Below are 20448 nucleotides of genomic sequence, written 5' to 3'. Positions count from 1 at the left end.
CCATGGAGTTTCTGCCCCATCTCGCCCAGTCCCGCTCAGCTGTCCACCTTCTAATTAATTTCTTTTTTCAATGTGCACAAATCCGTGTACCGGGTCCCTTATCAGAGGAATCAGGAGGGTCAGAGTAGGAGAATAATGAAAGATGCTATACTGCTTGCTTTGAAGATGGAGATGGGGCCATAAGCCAAACAATGCAGGTAGCCTGCAGAAGCTAGAAAATTCAAAGAAGTGGATTCTCCCATACAGCTTCCAGGAAGAACACAGCCCTACTGACATTTTGATTTTAAGATTTCTAACCTCCAGTCCTGTAAGAGAATACATTTGTATTGTTTAAGTAATAATTTTGTGGTAATTTATTAAATAGTAATAGGAAATTAATACATACTATTTTTAGTTTCATAGGTACAAATGTCTTTAATTTTGTTGCACATCTGAATCAAAGAAATTTTAGAATGGTTTTCTGTTTATTGTAGTAAATTTATTTTTAAAAGAAGGTAGTTTTGTTTTTTTAAAGAAGGAATGTAATCTAGATTATAGGAACTTTCCTTAAGTATGGTATTTTTTCTCAGTTTGGTAATCCATAGAGAACTATCTGTGCTTCCCCAGTCTTGTTTTATGGCCAAATAGAAATGGATATGGTTTCTGTTAACCTGATATGATTCCTACTAGTATCTCCCTTGTCTGGATCAAGTGATAAATGGGAAAAGTTACAAAATAATAGTGTAACTTTGATATCACCCCTAATCTCAAGGTTTCTGGAATAATTCTTTCCTCTGTCATAGAAATAAAATAACTCAAGCTCTCATCCTATGTGAGTGCAGATAATGTAGCTGCTTTTTAAATAATTTCTGAAGTCTAGGTAAGTGCTTACAAATGTTTGCCATCTCTCACTATGAATCATTTAGAGAATAATTACTCGGTAGCTATAGTGTTCTTGAAATGTAGATAGTATCATGTCATTTCCTTGTTTAAATTCTTCAGACACATTTTACTTAGAAAACAGACAAAAATCTTTAAACTCACAAACTTCAGCATTATCTGTCTTTTGCACACCTCTCCAGGATTACCTGCTGCTATCATCATCTCTTGCCATTGTCTTTCTGGGGTCTTAAACAAATTAAGGTTCTTCCTATTCAGGACTTTACATAAATCCTTTCCTTCATGAAATGTTCTTCCTTACCTCCTCCTGCCTCCTAACAAGTCTTCATTCTTCCGCCTTTTCTTGTGCTTTTGATTATTGCAGGCATGTTAGTTTGGGGAAAAGAAGATACATGTGTGAATATAGAATGCCAACCCAATCTTTGATTAACTAACCTTTTATCAGGGGAATGGACAGGGTGGGACTAACACTTTTGGCTAGCCAACATTACATTATACCGCATTTAGTTTATGGAGCCTGTTGATATACTCAAAGATGACATTTTAAATGAGTTTTTTTGTATCCTTGTCTTTCATTTATATGGAAAATCAAGAATTATGTCTTTTAAGTTCATACTTTGTAATAGTCTTATATGTAAAGAATGCGAAAGACATAGATATTTTGTCTGGTTGTAATATATGATAGGTTTGCGATTCTATTTATCTGAATACTACTCCTTTCAAAATTTCTGTGTCCGTAACTGCTCTCCAGGGATTGTGCATTTATGAGTGCAAATGACCTGATTTTTATAAAATAAAAACTAGCTCTTCTTTGGCAGGCAAAACGTTTTCAGTGAAGTGATCTCCTTTCTTACATTAAATAACAAAGATTGGATTTTTTTAAATGTTTTGTCTATGCAACATCTTTAACACTTTAATTGATTTGAAATGATCTTGGCCTTGTAAAGTATGCTCACTAAATGCTTAGGTTTTTCTTTTTTCTTTGAACCAGTGTAAGCATTTTACAGCACCTGGTTCTTTGAAAAGCAGAATCCATGCCATACCTACAAGATGGCATACTGCCAAGAAAGTCCTTTTGTGTGTGTTTGTGGTGAATCATTCAGAGTCTGTAAGACTGATCAAAATTGCACTGTTTGAAAACCTTGTTTTCCCTATTTTTTGTCTCTGATGATTCATACTTTAGTACTTTTATGTCTAGATTATCTTTTCTTTCTTGTTTCTCATCATGTTCATTCAGAAGATGTTCTTTCACTAGTTCCAAAATTTGTATTTCTATATTCTGTCAGTTTTCATCTTGAAACATACACACAGCAATATGCTCTGAATCATAAAATTCTGCATTAAATCCCAACACTTAAAAAACCCACATATTCTCAGTACAGCTTTACCTGCAATTCTGTTCCCATTTTCATTCAGTAAAAATTTGTTAACATTTTATATTCACTGGCACATGAACCTTTATTATTTCATCTGTTAGAAGATTTTGGATGCAAGAAACTTAAAAATCAATGTGAGTGGCTTAAACAGTAGGACAGTTAGTACATCATAGTCATGACTGAATATGAAAAGTACCCTGGCTTCAGTGTTAATTAAATGAATAGTTCAGTAATGGTCTCAAGGACTCAGGTTCTTCCCATCATTCTCTTTGGCCATTCTTTTAAGTCAGTTTTATTGAGGTATTACATCTAATTTTATTTACATCTGTTACAATTCATAAATTTTAAGTGTAAAATTAAATGAGTCTTGACAGATGTATAATCATGTATTCACTACCACAATCAAGAAATTAAACATTTCTATCACTCCAAAAAGTTGCATTAGCCCCTTTGCAGTAAATCCCATACACCAACCTAGTCCCTGGCAATTTCAATGGAATTTTACAGTATGTACTCTTTGTGTCTTTTTTCCTTCACGCAGCATCATGCTTTTGATAGCCATCCAGGTTTCTGCTTGTATCAGTAGTTTGTTTCTTTTTATTACTGAGTGATATTCCGTTGTATAGAGGTATGTTGTATACCACAATTTTTGTATCCATTCACTAGTTGATGAGAACTCGAGTTGTTTCCATTTGTTGGCTATTACATAAGAAGCTGCTATAAACATTCACATAACAAATCTTTGTGTACATGTAGTTTTGCATTTCTCTTGGGTAAATACTTAGGAACATGATTCCTGGGTCATATTTTATTTATATGATTAATATACAAAACAAAGTGGTTGTACCATTTTGGATCTCCAGCAGCAATGGAAGAGAGTTCCAGTTACTCCACACAATTACCAAAACTTGGTATCTTAAAAGTGTTTTTTGAAGAGCAATACATTTTATATTTTAATGAATTTATCAATTTCTTCTTTTACAATTTCAGTTATTTTTTAGGTGGTGGTACATTCTAATTACACAAACTCAAAGATCACAAAGATTTACCAAGTCCATAATCATAAAGACTTTCTTCTAGGTTTTCTTCCAAAATTTAAAAAAAAAAATAGCTGTTATATTTAGATTTACGTCTATATCAACTTCAAGAACATTTTTATGAGGGGTATGAGTTAAGGGCTGAGGGTACACATTTTGGTGATGTCCGGAGACATTTTTGGTTATCATAACTTACAGAGGAAGGAGTGGTGCGGAGTCCCGGGTTGCTGCTAACTAACCTACAACGCACAGGAGAGTTCACCTTTTGACCATCTTCCCTTTCTCAACAAAGAATTATCTGGCTCAAATATCAATTGTGCCAAGGTTGCAAACGCTGTTTGAGGTCATAGTAAGGACTGGCTTATAGAGAGTGAACTAGATTGACACTGAAATGTTTTGAGCAGAGAAATGATCTAATTTAAGCTTTCAAAAAGATCATGTGGCTGTTTGTTGTGAACAGACTGAAGGGGTTGACGGGTAGGAACTAGGATAGGGTTTACAGAGATACTACAATTATCCAGGAAAGAAATGATGGTTTGGACCAGGATGATAGCAGTAGGGGTGGTGAGAAGTGATGGACTCTAGATCTAATTTGAAGGTTGAGCTAACAGGACTTACTAAATGTCTGTGTCCTCCTAAAATTCCTATGTTGAAACCTCATCCGCAGTGTGATGGTCTTTGGAGATGGGACCTTTGGGAGGGGATTCAGTCATAAACTCCCAGCCGTCAGAAATATGAGACATAAACGTTTGTTGTTTATAAACAAACACGTACCCTCTGGTATTCTGTTATGGCAACCTGAAAGGACTGTGACACTAAAAGACTGGATATGCAGGTGTGGAGAGGAGCCATGTAGGTCCCTCCCCTCAAAACCTAATCTGTTAGGACTGATTCTGGAGCTGCCTCTTCCCTAAGAATGTAACCTGGAGAAAGGGACAGAAGCCCACACAAATAATGGGAGAAAGAATGCCCATATGAACCTTTGGGTAGGCAACAATAGTACCTATTCCAGATGTCCAAATAAGAATGGGCATTGTTGGATTTGTGAATGACTACTACATAAAGACGATGGAGTTTCTTTAAAGATGTTTTCACAGCTACAGCACCAGGTGCCTTTTAAGAAACGTCTCTTTATGCAATCTTTCATTTGGTGACAGTCTGAGAGATGTAGGTAGTCCTAAAACCCATTCCATCAAACTCATTAAAGGACTTTGATTTTTCCTTTCAGTATTTGCATCCCAAGCACTTACTGATTCCTACAGAGGAAGTTGGTGTATTGCTTAATAATTGCTTTCTGAGCATGTGCTTTGTCTTCCCTAAAATATTATAAGCTTACTATGAATCATTATGTGTTAGAAACTATTTAACATAATTGTCTCAATTACGGTAATAGTCTTATAACTATAACCTGATGAAGACCTTCTCCTTGACTAAACTCTGATCAGGCTTCCCTGAACTCTTTTTGGACTTCCATGTTCTCTCTACAATTGTCCAATTTTAGCACGCATCCAGTTAAGTCAGTTTAGCCAGAATCCCCCATCCTCCATAACTGATAGACCCTAAATCTAATGGAGTTCCTCATCCCCCACAGAATCCTGTTAGCTCAGTTTAGCCAGAATTCTCCCCTTACTCCTGCTGTTCCCTCTCAGTAATATCCTATCCACTGCTTCTTGGATGTAAATTCCCACTTTGGGTTCTATTTGGAATTGAGCGTAGTTCTTTGTCCTATTGCAACTGTTTGAATAAAACCTTCCTTACAATTTAACGTCAGACAATTTTTCTTTAACAAACCTTATAATCCAAATAATAGTGTTATTTCCATTTTGCACACAACAAAATTGCAGTTTGTAAAGTAATTACATTTAATCAAGATTATCCAATTTGTAAATGGGGCGTTATTTATAATAATCAAGATATGGAAGCAACCCAATTGCCCATCAATAGACAACAGGATAAACAGTGGTGGTACATATACACACTAGAGTATTATTCCGCCATTACAAGAAAAAATGTTAACCATTTGTGATAGCATGGATGGACCTAGAGGGTATTATGCTAAGTGAAATGAGTCAGACAGAGAAAGACAAATACCACATGATTTCATTTATATGTGGAATCTAAAGAACAAAATAAACGAACAAAATTAGAAACAGGCTCATAGAGAACAGACTGATAGTTGCCAGAGGGTAGGGGAATAAGGGGATGGGTGAAAAATAGGTGATGGGGATTAAGACATACAAATTGGTAGTTACAGAACAGTCACAGGGATGTAAAGCACAGCACAGGGAATACAGTAAAAAAATATTGTAATAACTATATTGGCGGATGGGTACTGGAAACATCTGGGGGAATACTTTGTAAAGTAAGTGACTGTCAAACCACTACACTGTACACCTGAACCTAATACAAACTAATATTAAATATAAACTGTAATTGAAAAATAAAAGTAAAACCAAGATTATCCAATTTGTAAATCGGTCTTGAGCCTTAGAGCCTAAACGCTGTGTTCCAGGCCCTCCTTTTCGCCCCAGGGCTACTCTGTTAGTTTTCTGGGAAGTGCTTGCTCAGACTTGGTGACTGAGTTGGAAGTTCTAGTTGCTTAGATCATGGAACAGGAGACCTCAGATCCCACCTACACAAATGTGCGTCCTGGATGTTCACACGGAAATGATGGCTGATCTTCCAGGCTGGCGGGCGAAGTGCATGGTGTCAGCCCAGCTCCCGTTCGCTTTTGAGACCCGCCGCTTCCTCTTCCCCTGGGCGCCCGGCGGCGCGGACAGGCCCAGGGAAAGCACCGGCCGCGGCCTGCCCGCCACTCCGCGGGCCCGGCCCGGCGTCTCCGCCCCGAGCGAGGCGGTGCCGGGCGCAGCGGAACCAGGTGCCGGCCAGTCCGTTCGGCCCCTTCCCGTGGCGGCCCCGGCGCCGGACCCGCCTCCCCGCGGGATTGGAGGCCCGCGGCCCCGCCCGGCCCGCGAGGGCAGCGGGGAGCGAGCGCGCGGCGTGGACGCCCAGGGCCCGTGTTCCTCCTCCCGCTGCGGGTCCAGGCGCGCCGCGCCCCAGGCCCGGGAGGAGCCGCCTTCGGAGGGAGACGCCGGCCCGGAGGGTCCCTGCTGCCGCGGTTGGTCCCTGACTTTTTCCTAAGTCGAGTGAGAACCCGGCGCCCCCTTTCGCTCGCGTTTGCCCGGAGCGCCGGGGGGAGTCGGTCCGGGGCGAGCGAGAGGCGGGAAGGGAGCCTCCAGGCGCCGGCGGGCTGCGCGCTGGGTCGGGCCGGCCCTCCCCGCGGACCGGGGGCTGGGCGCGCGCTCCCGCCCCTGCCCCGGCCGCGCGCCCCACGCCCGGTCCTGGCTCGAGTTCTGGTTCTGGTGCCGGTTTGCCCCCCGGAAGCTTGTGTGGAGCCTTTTTCACAGCCCCGGGAAGGAGTCCAGAAGCGGGACACCGGCCACTGGCCTGGAGGGAGGCTGCGGGGAACGGGAGCTCGGGATCCGCGCCCGGGAGGTGCCTTTCAGAGTCAGTTTCATTTCAGGTCTCCAGTTCGCGTGCTAGCTGCCTTTATCCACTTTAGACTTATTTAGAGTTGTTGCCCAGCAGAAAGTTGTTCTTTGGAGACTTTTAGGCTTGAAGCCAGCGAATATGGATTGGACACTAGTGAATACCAAGTACTGGTTCGGGGGGAAGCCCCACAAAACTTTTTCCTACTTTAGGCTTCGTTCACCATCTAACTTCCCGGCTTCCCTGGGCTCCTGTTAGCAGGAGGGCAGGTCAATATCCTTAGAGGTTTCAGCTGCGTTTCTTTGCGCGACCTGGGACCTTGCTGTAAAAGATGGCAGGGCATCGGATTGGATTAAAGTAAGTGAAGGACAGAAAGCCTATTAAAAGGCACAGAAACGATCTCATTCCGAAGCTGGGAAGATGATACAACGAAACTTTACATTAACTTTTATTCAGAAGCGCTCAACACTTTAAAAACATGATTTGGAAATACAGGATTGCAGTTACCTTCACGTTTAAATGGGTTTCAGGCATATATGCTGTCCCCTCCACCCCCTAAGAAATGTTCTCTCCCAGTGCAAAAGCTCTCATTGTGAAATTCACTAACCTGTGTTCAAGTCTAATGAACCGATTCAAGTTGTGTGACTGTTCTGGGGAGTCTGTGCTTCTGTTGTTGCCAATACCACGTTCATCTCTCGGGGCAGGGCAGTTTTCACTTTGGTGAAGGTGGGGAAGGGACAGGGCACGGGAAAACCGAAAGGAGCTGGAAGAGGAGTGTGCAGGCCTGAAACTGCCCAGTGGCCTAGACTTCTGCTAAATTATAAATCCTTTTATAAATCATAAATCCATGAAAAACCCCCAGCTTCTTTAACAAATACTCTGTGTCATATGCTGGGTTTGGCAATGGTGTACATTGCCATTTTCCCAATCCATAGTTGTATTTCCTCCTGACCCAAGACCTCATGTCAGTGAAAGGAACGTGTAAAATTTATTCTCTCTTTTTCATCAGAAATTGTGAACTCGGCTCTTAAGCTGTTAATAGTATCATGGACCCCCAAATGAATTTTGGAAATGTTGTGTTAAGTTAAACAGGCTTGCATTTTGTGTCATGTTTTTTTGTTTGTTTTTTACCATCAGTACCTCGTAGATTTCAACATTGTAATATATGTGAAGCTCCCGTTTGAACAAACCCAAGTGGCCGGAATCCTAATTTCTAGGAACCGGGGAAAGTGTTCCCTAGAAGACATTTTTGAGAAATGTATATTGACCGGAATATTTTGTTGCCGCTGTTTTTATTTTTTAATCACTGACCTCTCCCCTCTTCCTCCAGCACAAGTGATGCCACCAAGAAGAAATGAGAAATACAAACTTCCTGTCCCACTTCCAGAAGGCAAGGTTCTGGATGATATGGAAGGAAAGCAATGGGTGCTGGGCAAGATGATTGGTGCTGGAGGTTTTGGATTGATATATTTAGGTAAAGTATAACTGTCTATTACCACATGTTCTTACATATGTGACTGTAATGTTTTGACATTGAAACTTTGAAATGAAATAGAATAAATGGGCTTTAGTAATATGAAGATAGTTGATATGTAGTAGAACTTCCAGTTTCAAAACATGACTGGTCTCAGTCCTTGTTGTTCATTTTTTTTTTACTTTTTCCTAAAGGACCCTTAGAAGTCTTTTCAGAGCCTAATTACACAGGCTGCCAGACACAATGTTAATGTTCTTTTTTGAGAATGTGTTTTCCTGGAAACATTGCTTTTTTACAGCTGGGAAACCACAACTACATAAACACTTTCCATTTGTGAATCTGATTAATATTTAAGTAATATAAGATCTGGTCATTTCTTAATTAGTCTCTACTAGAGAATTGTCCTTTAATATCTCAAAGCATCTACTGCGTGGAATGAATTTTCTCTCCTGTGCATCTAGAGCAGCGGTTCTCAACTTGTGGGTCACGACCCCTTTGGGGGTCGAACGACCCTTTCACAGGGGTCGCCTAAGACCATCGGAAAACACATATATAATTACATATTGTTTTTGTGATTAATCACTATGCTTTAATTATGTTCAATTTGTAACAATGAAAATACATCCTGCATATCAGATATTTACATTACGATTCATAACAGTAGCAAAATTACAGTTATGAAGTAGCAACCAAAATAATTTTATGGTTGGGGGTCACCACAGCATGAGGAACTGTATTAAAGGGTCACAGCATTAGGAAGGTTGAGAACCACTAATCTAGAGTCTACTGGTTGTGCTGTCTTTGGGATAATTGAGAAAATAGACGCTCGATATTATTTTCTGAGTTCTTTGGTGCATGGAGCCTTAGCTGAGTATACTTGTACACTATATTTAAAAATGTTTACATTACACTGACTTTTAAAAGGCTCATTCAGGGATACCTTAAACCTGTAGTTTAATGATTAGAGGATATCTATAACAAGAGTGGATTTAATGAATAAAATCAGGTAAATATTAATGATATAAAAAAATTACCTTCAAGGATAAGTTTTCCTAAATGTATTGACTCATTACATCTGTTTCTACAGGAGTTTAAGAAGTGGTAAAAGACCCCATTGCAGGAATCTTGGGTTCCTCATTAAACATTTCCAACTGCTGGGGAGGAAAGGACTATTCCTCTACCCTCCCAGGTTCGATAGCTGGGTTTATGAAATGAATTGACAACAGGTAGATTAACAGGAAACAAGTGTACAAATTTACTCATTTTTAATGTTATGCACATAGGGATATTATAGGGAAAAAAAGGGAACATCCCAAAAAGGCCTGGTGCACGACATTAGTGCACTGGGGGTGGGTCCCTAGCCCGGTCTGCACCCTCTCGCAGTCTGGGACTCCCTGGGGGATGTCTGACTGCGGGGAGCAGGCCTAAGCTGGCAGTCAGTCGGACATCCCCCAAGAGGTCCTTAGCGCTGCCACGGAGGTGGGAGAGGCTCCCGCCACTGTTGCTGCACTTGCTAGTCATGAGCCCAGCTTCTGGCTGAGCGGTGCTCCCCCTGTGGAAGCACACTGACCACCAGGGGGCAGCTCCTGCATTGAGCATCTGCCCCCTGGTGTTCAGTGTGCATCATAGCAACCGGTTCTGCTGTTCAGTCGAACTGCATATTAGCCTTTTATTATATAGGATCTTAATAGGGGAACACAAGGGATGACATGAATGGGCCCTTAGAAAAATAGATGGAGGATATGACAGTGTGTACAGATACACATATATATGTGCACATACTACTTGTGTGGTGAAAAGGAATTTATTTGCTCAGGCATGTGATTTGTCTCTTTTCAAATACAGAAAAATCTTTGCTTCTTTCAGTCTAAGTACATGCCAAATATTTTTTGCTTATTTTTTCTCATTGCCAAACAGTATTTGTTGTACAACAATTTTCAAGGTTCTATATGTTTGCAATACCTCCTACTATCTAAATTTTACTAGTAGAACCTGGATCCTGAAAATATTAGCAAGTGAACACCATTGAGGAAAGGCCATTAAACAAGGTTTAGCTGTTTGAAAAAAAGGATCTACAAAGAAGCTAAAATAAAACTGTCTCAAACGTTATCATTGTTCCATCAAAAGTGGCACCCATGACTCATAGAATCAGCTAAAAAGTGAGATGTTGCCAAAACCGGTTTGGCTCAGTGGATAGAGCGTCGGCCTGCGGACTGAAAGGTCCCAGGTTCGATTCTGGTCAAGGGCATGTACCTGGGTTGCGGGCATATCCCCAGTGGGAGATGTGCAGGAGGCAGCTGATCGATGTGTCTCTCTCATCGATGTTTCTAACTCTCTAGCTCTCTCCTTTCCTCTCTGTAAAAAATAAATAAAATATATTAAAAAATAAATAAATAAAAATAAAAAAATAAAAAATAAAAAAAAAAGTGAGATGCCATCAGCAGTAACTTCATTAAACTAGTTTGTAGTGATTATTTGCAAAGCTACCTACGCAAATCCATTGAAAATTATGTTTTTGCATTTTACCGTGGTTCTCATCACTTCTTGTGTAAAAGTGAAGAAGCTGGTAATTTCAGGTAGACTGTTTTAGCAGACACTTGATCCGCATTTGTTACCTAAGGCTGAGGAAAAACTAGCTTCTATGTCTAACTCATTGTACATATACAGCTGTTCTCTAGTTTTGAGATCAATAGCTAAGACCTTTCGGTGATCAGCAAAGGGTAGAGAAGTTTGCTGTTTACTCTTGACTTGAAGAAATGATGTGACTGTAGCATTAATAGTAACACTTACAAGAGGGGAAAAATTGAATACAAGAACAAAGTCAAGGTTCTTTTTAGTTTATGTGAAGAGAGGAAAAAGGAAGAAAGGAGACTGGATTAAAGCATGGGAAAAAATGCTGTCGTGTAGTATAAAATAAGTGGAAACGTTTCTAAGACTCCAGGGAAGGAGCGAGAACTGAGTATGAATTCTGCTCTCAGAGAATTTCACAAATAAGAGCATGGGTTTTGATGTTTGGCAAATCTGGGTTGAATTCTGACCTTACTAAGCCACCTAAAATGGTGTGACTTTTTCCTAGTAAAGAGTCTGTCTTCCTATTTTGTGTAATTGGGATAATATTAATTGTGAGGATTGAAATAATATTTTTAAACGGTTTAGAACTTGGTAAGCACTTACATTGAATGTGTTCATTGAATTAGAATTTCCCATCCTCAATGATAATTGAACTAACTCTAGGTTCAGTGTCTGGTGCCACAGGGGGTTAGGATGGTGACAAAGACATCTATTGGAGGGATTTTCCATTTTCCCTGCCAAGGATTGTGATAGATTTAGCTACTAATGTGGTATAACTAAGAACATAGGGAATGTCAGTGGAAGACTACGGCATTTTACTTACCAACCGTTAACTATTTTTCCCCTTAACGTTTATAGTAGTAGCCACCATGACATAGTGGAAAGTTCTCCTTTCAGCTGTCTTGTTTGCTCCAGATGTGAAAGATAATGGGTTTCAGAAGTTAGTCAAAAATCCAGAAACACAGACTCATAGGTAATAAGCTTCAGCTAAGTTCCTTTGAAGACTTGTATGAGGAAAAATGGAAATGATTTATCTGTGGAAGTTTTCGTTTTTGAAGTTGGGCATAGAGGTGACTCTTTAGCAGCTTTAGAATATCAAGTACAGAGTAGAGGATGTTCAAGAGTTCCTTGCCTGAGAGACTGAGATTGAGATCAGGGTATTTAACCCATACAAGCCAGTTTGCTTTATTCTCTTCCATAGTCATAGATGTCACCCTTAATTCCAGCCTGTAATCTTAGAGCCACACGAAAGGCTGGGACAGGTTAAATAGCAGGATGTCACCTAAAATAATCTATGTATGCTTTATTGATAGTGAATCAATAGCACCTTTCATGAAGAAGAATACATTACTAGAACTAAAATGAACTCTGGTGCAGCCTTACGACTGAGTCCTTTACGCATGGATAAATGTTTAGACTTCATCTAAGTAACCATCATTACACTTTTTTGGCCATGCTCTCCAGTTAGCTAATTTTTGATCTTCAGAAACACAGAGGCAGGGGAGTTGGTAGGGATACTAGGATTTTTAGAAATTATCAGAATTTAACTCACTTATTTGATTGTTAAGGAAACATACTTCTACTTATAAAGAAATAGAAAAGGTTATTTATACCAGTATGACTTTTACTTATTTTACTTTTCAGTCAGCTGTAATGGGTTGATTTTTAAGGTATGCAGAATAATGTTCAGAAGAGCCTATCACCAAAATGCAGCCATTGGAACACATATTGCTTCATTGCACACTGCTGTATTAAATGCTATTCTGGCAGTGTTTCACAGAGAAGGCTTTGAGATATGCAGCTTTATTTGACACTGCACCATTTGGATGCCACCACAACTGTTAGTAGGACATTTTGCAAACGATACTGACTGTGGGGTGGAAAAGAGAAGGAAATAAATAGGAAATAAGGATAACTTGTACTAGAAATTATATGAGATAAATTAGTTCACAGATGAAGGTGTAGAGAGAGAAAAGGTTATATACATTCAAAAGAGGAATGGATCACTTGGACCTCGTGAATTTGATGTATTGGTTGGGCCTGTACATAAGACGCCCTAGCAGTTGTATTTTAATTTTGTATGTGCTATCACAGGCTATTAAATTGGAATTTTTAAAGAGAGAGCTCTGTCTATCTACCTATCAGTTAAGAAATCTAAGTATTTACAAAAGGTTGGCTTTGTTTAAAAAAAGCGAGAGTCCTTCTAAGGCTTAGCCTTTCCTTGTCTTTTTTGAAGTGTCCAGCCTTTTTAACATATTTATATTATGGTTTTCATCTTCAACATTTTTTGCTGTTAAACTCTTGCTTTGGGAAAGATTTACAAGCTCTTTTGTTCTTCAGTGATTTACATATAATGTCTCTTCCACTGCACCTGTTACTAATTTGTAACCATTTACAATGGTCGAGGTTTTAACATGTGAAACCTATTGCTATAGGGACAGGTCTTCGTGAAATGAGCTCACCTCTCTTGCCATAGAGCAAAAGACTTCTCAGCTTTTGAGAGAGTCTGGCTTTCTTATGAATATGGATAGACTTTTGCTTCTGAAGTGTTTTTTTAGGGTCTTCTCTTTAGATATAGAAGAAGAAGAAATTGTAGGAGGTATGGTCATTCTTTTAAGACATAGGCGTGTCTGTGATTATAAAATAAATGAAAAGTGCAATTTGAAAGCTCTAAGTGGGAGAACTCATAGAAATGAGCTATTTGGATGATGACAGTTTGTCCACCATTCACACTTAACAATGACACAGGTTTTCATGGGTTTTATACTGCGTACGTGCGTGGTTTTGCAATCATGCTTCTTCAGAAGGCTTCCCCTTATCACTCCATTCCATGAACTGAGTACACTTTACAGAAGTCTAAGTATTAGGGTATTTTAGGAGAAAAGACAGACAACTCCAGCAGTTATTCCAAGACAATTGTTGAAGTTTTCCATTGTTTTTAAAGGATGGCCTTCCATTAGTCAGATAGACTTTTCTTTTCTAACATCTCCAATCGCTTGAGGAAAAAGATGCCGTAGAAAGACATCCATCGAAGGCCAGAAACATCTACAGATGCAATGTGAACCCAAGCAATGAAGCATGTGGCCCTCCATTGGCATTGTATGATAACAGGAGGATCTTCTGGCAGAAGAGCTGACTTTTGCTGCGTTCTGCATGCCGCCCCTCCAAACCCATCTTTGATTGGCACCTATGCCCTATTGAAACTGGCATCACACCTTCTGAATGGGCACAGTGCCAGGCTAGCAGATGGGGATGGGCAAAAGCCTGCCAGAAACCCAGTATGTGCATCAAGTTTAAGTATCAGGGGCCCAAACTCCCATCCAGGGATGTAAAAACGGCAGTCTGTTGAGAGCTTTTTGTGCTTAAGGTGAAAGGACATGCCATTTCTACTCTAGCTTGGAGGTTGATTAATTTTGAAAGTCAAACAGGAGCTCCCGTGGCTGTGTCGGGCAAAATTCTATCTTTGGTGAGTGAGAATTACTACTCCACGTAGGGAAGAGACAGTATTGTAATGAAGTTTCCGATGAGAGTTCCTCTCCTGCAAGTGCCTCCAGCACTTAAGCAGCATGCATTCGGTGGAGAGGAGTATTTCTCTTCCCCTGCAGAGTCAGGTGCAATCAAAGCCAGATCTTCAACCTGCTGCAGTAAAGAACCCTAAATTTAGAAAGGGCAGGCAAAGTTTGCAGGAACTCCTTGGTGGCAGCTCTTACCATGAACTGATGAGGCTTCACAAAAGTGTATAAAGGAGACGAAGGAAAAACTACAAATAAAAACGCTTCGGCTTGAAACAGGAAGATCTTTAACAAACCAATGGAAAAGTTTAGTCCTTTTTCCTCAAGGCAAAGATTCTTCTGAATTTTATATCAATAAAAACTTAGTTTACCAAAATGTTAGAACCAACTTAATGCGTAAGTAACACAGCTTCCTATTCTAACATGTATTTCATTGCATGTCTATCATGTATATAAACTTCACTTCTTGAATAATGGATTTTGCATAAAATCGAGTTCTGAATATCATATTCCTTATGATCGTCTCACACCAACTACAGAAGTCGGCAAAAAAAAAAAAAAAAAAAAAAAGAAGAAGAAGAAGGGCATCATTCCTTGTGATCACTTTAATCATATCCCCTAAATGCTCTTAAATTTGCAGGAATGCCTGTAAGACCAGCTGTGGCCAAGAGAGGCTTTTCCTAATCGCCGTATAGCCATTGCTTTTTCCTTTCCACTGTGTAAACTTAATCTATGGAACAGATTCCATGAGACCATTGTGAATACTTCAACGTATTCAAAACATATAACTGCCACAAATTAAACTACTAAAACTAAAGCTGGTGCTCGGGAACTGCCAAGCGAAACTGGCACGTCCCTCTGTCAGACTGCGGGAGAGTGTGCCATACAGGCCTCAGAAAACACAATTCATCCAGAAGCACTCTTGTCACTTGCTCTGATATTAAACCAGAGAAAGTGACATTAATTAAAGAAGTGACATGAGCCAACAAAGGCAATGAAACTCTCAGCTTTGGCTCATGTGCAGACCCTCCAACTTGCTCTGCTTAGGTATTGTGGCCATTTCTAGTGAGATGTGTGGCTCCTCCCCCCCCTTGTCTTTCCATGCTGAAACATCATTTGCAAGCAACCATAATTTCATAGCCAGGGTTGGACTAGCCAGTAGGTACACTGGTAGTCATTGTAGGGCTTCCCAGAATGGTAGTGTGATGGCATGTGATGCATTTACTGCACTTGGTAACTGCATGAGATGAACAATCTGGGGCAGAGGAGAGTTGGTCTAACACAGCGGTTCTCAACCTGTGAGTCGTGATCCCTTTGGGGGTCGAACGACCCTTTCACAGCGGTCGCCTAAGACCATCGGAAAACACATATATAATTACATATTGTTTTTGTGATTAATCACTATGCTTTAATTATGTTCAATTTGTAAATGAAATTGGGGGTCACCACAACATGAGGAACTGTATTAAAGGGTCGCGGCATTAGGAAGGTTGAGAACCACTGGTCTAACAAAAAGCGAGTAGCCACACTGCAGAGTACCCAGGTTGGGTAGACTGGGAATGAGGGGAGCCTGCTGCTAGGATCCGTTGTGAAAACAAATGGCTGGTGGGCCCTCTGGAGATTCTAACATGCTGAATCAGGGGAGTGTCCACAACTTTTCTTTCTCTCTGATCCTACAGTGTGCTCTCTCTCGGTGCTCATCTGGTTTTGTTTGGTTATTATTTGTATATTGTCCTATTCACCCCCAAGCCAACATTAGATGATAAACTCATTGTAGGCATTCTCAGGGTGCTTCACCAAGGCCTTGCATGTGATAGTTTCCTAAAAATGATTGGTTTAATTAACTCCAGAAGTAGTTTGTTACAGAACAGTAATTTTCCCAGCAACTCTCTGAGATGAAATTTTGTGCTGTAACATGTGGTGTAGGGATAAGACACAGTATTTTTTAAATACTCCATAGATTATAGGATTTATTGGGAAAAGTCTACTTTGCTCATACATATTGTAGGGAGAGTAAAATGGATATCGTATTAAGACTAAACAGCGTGGTGTCTAGATTAAAACAGTTCCACTGAGTAGCACTTATTTGAAGTAGACCTAATAGCAAGTATGAAATTGTGTGGAGGAAAGGGATGGTGTTTATTGTTAAATGAATTGACTTGTCGGCATGTAACATGCATAAGAAATCCACTTTTCACAGAATGTAAACACAACTTTAATGGGAAATAAATTATTGGAATTTCTCTTAAGTGAATGACAGGTTTGATTTAAGAGTTTTGTACATAGTCAGAAGCTTTTGTTCTGGTTGTTGGGCATAGGTATTTCATAGTGGAGATCAGGGATTTTTATCTATGTAATTAGTCATGAGGTTTAACGTACATTTTTCATATCAGGCAGACAATTGCTTCAAAGAGACAGCAGTGCTGCAAAGGAGCAAGAAAGGAAGGCCAAAGTTGACACACACAGAGGCAAAACAGTGTAGGGAAAAAATCAACACGTTTTGCAAAATCAATCATTGAAAATGTGTCAGTGTTCAGGAGACTGTCTTTAATTTGCAATCCAACTGACAAAGAGTATTTAAATATGAGAGGCAGTATTATTGTGCCCAGCATGCCTGCTACCACTTGTTTGACTAGCTCAGAATAGAACACTGAGAGGCAAGGGCTCAAAGTTAAATGAACATTTATACATTTTAAAATCAAATGAGAGATTCAGAGTATATTCATGAATTACAAAAAAAAATTTTTTTTTCAGAACCCTAAATCTAATCAGCTGGAATTACTTTTAAAGTGTCATTCTATTTAACTTTTGGGAATGATGAATTTGCCTTTTAATAGGGATGCTGTATTTTATCATGAAGATGAAACAAACTGTCTTTTGTTAATTATTCCCCAGAGACACTGGCCATTTTTCTCTCCTATGCTTAGTGTGCAGTAAAGGCCGCTTCCACAACTTTGCTTCAAGAGCAGTCGGAAGCTACAGTGTGTGTGAAAGAGCGTAGCCTCCATTGTGGGTGTTCTGAGTGCCACCTAATGAAATTCTTGCAGGCAGTGTTACCAAAACCTTCACTGAGGGGGGCAGGAGCATAGAACATAGAAAAGTAGAAAAGAATGAAAGAGAATCTGGTAGAGAGTAGCTGATGAGTCAGATGTGTCTGTGGTATCTGATACCTATTAGGGTAGTTTTTTTGTGTGTGTGTTTTTGTTTGTTTTAGGAAATCATCATCATCATCTAGTACTAAGATATTTTACTGGTGTGTGCCTAGCTCTGTGTTAAATGCTTTACACACATTATTTCATTTAATCTTCCCAACAACTTCATATGAAAGATATTGAGGCCTCGGGAGGTTAAGTAATTCGCCTCCATGCCACTATAATTGTCTCCATCTACCTTTGAACTCAGATTTCTTTGCTCTCCCGATTGATGTCCTTTGTCAAGAACACTTTGAATTAATTCAAGCCAGAAAAAAATAGTGGCAAATGACATGCTTATGACATCCTCATTTCTAAAATAACAGTGAACTATCTAATTGATAGTATTGGCAGCTAATTTGAGAAATCTGTTAGTGATGATGCTAATGGTGTCATTTTCATTCAGATTGACAACTCGAGGTGTAGAGCATCAGTGATATGTTTTTAATATTATGTTCATAAAATCTGTGAAAGAACATCTGATATTTATAGTAAATCTAATGTTAAGAACTGGAAAAAATACATTTAAAATGTATGATACTTAGGTCAGACAAAAGTTTTATGAAAAGTGAGAATAGGCAACCAATAGTACTTATAAACTGATGAGAAACAGTTGGTGGATTTTCCTGCTTTTTCAGAAACGGATAAATTTGTCTAGTTTATAGGGATTTTGTGTATTTGTTTTGAGTCTAATGAGCAATAGGGAGATCAAAAGAGGCCTCTTTAACTTCCAATGAGAAAATTTTCATGATGTAAAAATAGATATTTTTACAAATACTGAGTTATTCTTGACCATATCTTTTTCTTTATCGCATTGTAACTTAAAGATACACTATTTAGAAATCTAGGTCTTTCAGAAAGTAAGACGAACAAATACCTGGATAAGTGGACTCTTGATAAACAAAACATTTCCTTACAAAATTTGTTCCGATATCAAAATATTTTATTTTATAATAGATGCATAGTTTTTTAGTTATTTCAAGATATTATATAATAGTAGTGATTTATTAGGTACCTATACATGATTTTATGAAAAAAAATTATAACATTTGGTGTAGAGGCAAATTTTAAGGTATTTTGAATGGAGAAGATATATTTATTAGTTAATATAATGCTAATTTTTATGCTAGAATATTTTTGACGTATATACATAGCAAAGAAAAATGAACAAAATACCGTATTACATCAGAATACATGTTTTTGAGCACTTATGGTGCTATTACAGGGTTACAATTTTAATTTCTGGAGAATGGGAAGAAAAGCTGTTCATTATACTTGATCTTTTTAATGTCCCACTCTATTGAAGATGTAGCACTTTGAAAATTCTGACTTTATGTGGCCATCTTAACTTCAGATGTCTGCCTCTTGCTGGCCCAAGGACTTGTCCTATTCCCAGGAGGGCTTTAACACTCATATTCTTGGTTGCCCTGACTGGGCAGCCTCCTTCAGGTCTGCAGCCTGACCTGGAACATCAGTGCTCATGTATATCTCTCACTGGCTTTTAGATGTCTTTGGCTTATCTATCTGTCTGTCTGTCTATCTATCTATCTATCTATCCATCTATCTATCTATCTTGGCAGATCACCTCTGCATTTATAAGTTTATTTTATTCAACATCCTGTTTATTTTTATAGATGAAGGTTTTTGGTTTATCTAGTGTGCTAGTCTATTGACATTCTTTACCAGAATCCATCATATTTTAATTTTTCCAGTTGCCTGTGTAGATTTTGGTTGCCAATGTTAAAAACACAAATAGGGGATTTTAACTCTTAAAACTGATAAGTACAAGAAAAGCAAAAGGGGGATTTATTAACTCTATTAACAAAAAAGTACAAGAAAAGCAAAAAGGGGGGTGTTATTAACTCTTGTAACTGATAAGTGCAGGCTTTCTGGCTTCAGACATGGATAGATTTGAAGCAGTGTCACTAGGGGTCTAACTCTCTTTCTGCCTTAACCCTACTTTCCTCAGTGTTGGATTTGATTTTCAGATTTTATTTCCCATTTGGCTGAGGAAAGTGATTGCTACTATTTCTAGGGTTTTGATATTTTTATAGCTTATGGTCTATCTTGTCTAACTTAGCATTTTAACATCAAATCCTAGGAAGACTTTTTATGACATAGTTGGGGCACTTTGCCATTTCTGAACTGGTTACTGTGGCCAGTAGGCTTGTGTTTCCCAATTAGCCAAAGGGGTCATGTGCCTAATTCTGGGATATAAGGGAGGGTTCGCTGTGATAGGCAGCCCTCCTAGATCCTCATGAGGAGTGGGAGGTTTGGTTCCTCAAAGGAAAAACCAGATCAAGTTCCCAATAAAAAAAATGCTAGGAAGGTAAATACCACTTATGTGCACAGCACATTCCTTATCAGGTCATCAGATCTCTTGTCAGAAATTTAAATGAAGATAATGAGTACTACTTTCAACGCTGTCAGTGTTGGTGATTGATCAGATCATTCTTCTCATCCCCCAATAGGGCAAACAAGCTGTAACTTACCAAACTAGATCCCTTTCCCTCCACTGTTAAGTCCTATCAGTTTCTGAAATCTCTGGAATCTTCACGTTTCTTTATATCTAACATTGATACTCTAGTTCAAGCTATAGTCCTCTCTCTTCTGGTCTACCAAAATTAAATCCTTACTAATCTGTCAGTATCTTCTGTGGTTCCCCTTCAGTCTGTTCTCCACAGTGTAATGTAGTGATCTGTTCCGAATGCAAATCTAATTTTTTATTTCCTGTCTTCCATTTATACTTCAAACTTTAAAAAATCTTTCATTAGAAATTATTAACTAGATTTCCATCTAGCCCTTTACCACCTCTCCCACTAATCTTGCTCAAGCATTTCCTTTTATATAAATGAAATTATACATTCTCATAGTACCATCTACCTCTCCCTTTAACATTTATTATACTTACGGTTTTAC

The 20448-nt window shown here is 39.1% G+C and overlaps 1 protein-coding gene across 9 annotated transcripts in view; it reads left to right on the top strand.

Annotated features, from left to right (window-relative positions):
• Positions 1 to 6234: 6234 nt before the first annotated feature.
• VRK2 (VRK serine/threonine kinase 2) overlaps positions 6235 to 20448 on the top strand; it is a 111407-nt gene continuing 97193 nt past the window's right edge. For 2 of the 9 annotated variants that reach the window (XM_036334486.1, XM_036334491.1), the window contains exons 1-2: positions 6235 to 6410; positions 8112 to 8255. In XM_036334486.1, coding sequence (XP_036190379.1) covers positions 8120 to 8255 — 136 coding nt within the window. In that variant the 5' untranslated portion in view covers positions 6235 to 6410; positions 8112 to 8119. The remainder of the gene's footprint in view (positions 6411 to 8111; positions 8256 to 20448) is intronic. The other 7 variants (XR_004971830.1, XM_036334488.1, XM_036334487.1 and 4 more) reach the window with 6 other exon arrangements.

Source organism: Myotis myotis, unplaced genomic scaffold (genome assembly GCF_014108235.1).
Source record: "Myotis myotis isolate mMyoMyo1 unplaced genomic scaffold, mMyoMyo1.p scaffold_m19_p_14, whole genome shotgun sequence".
NCBI classification, from domain to species: Eukaryota; Metazoa; Chordata; class Mammalia; order Chiroptera; family Vespertilionidae; genus Myotis; species Myotis myotis.
Note: the sequence above shows the minus strand (reverse complement) of the source record. Positions and strands in the feature narration are given on the sequence as shown.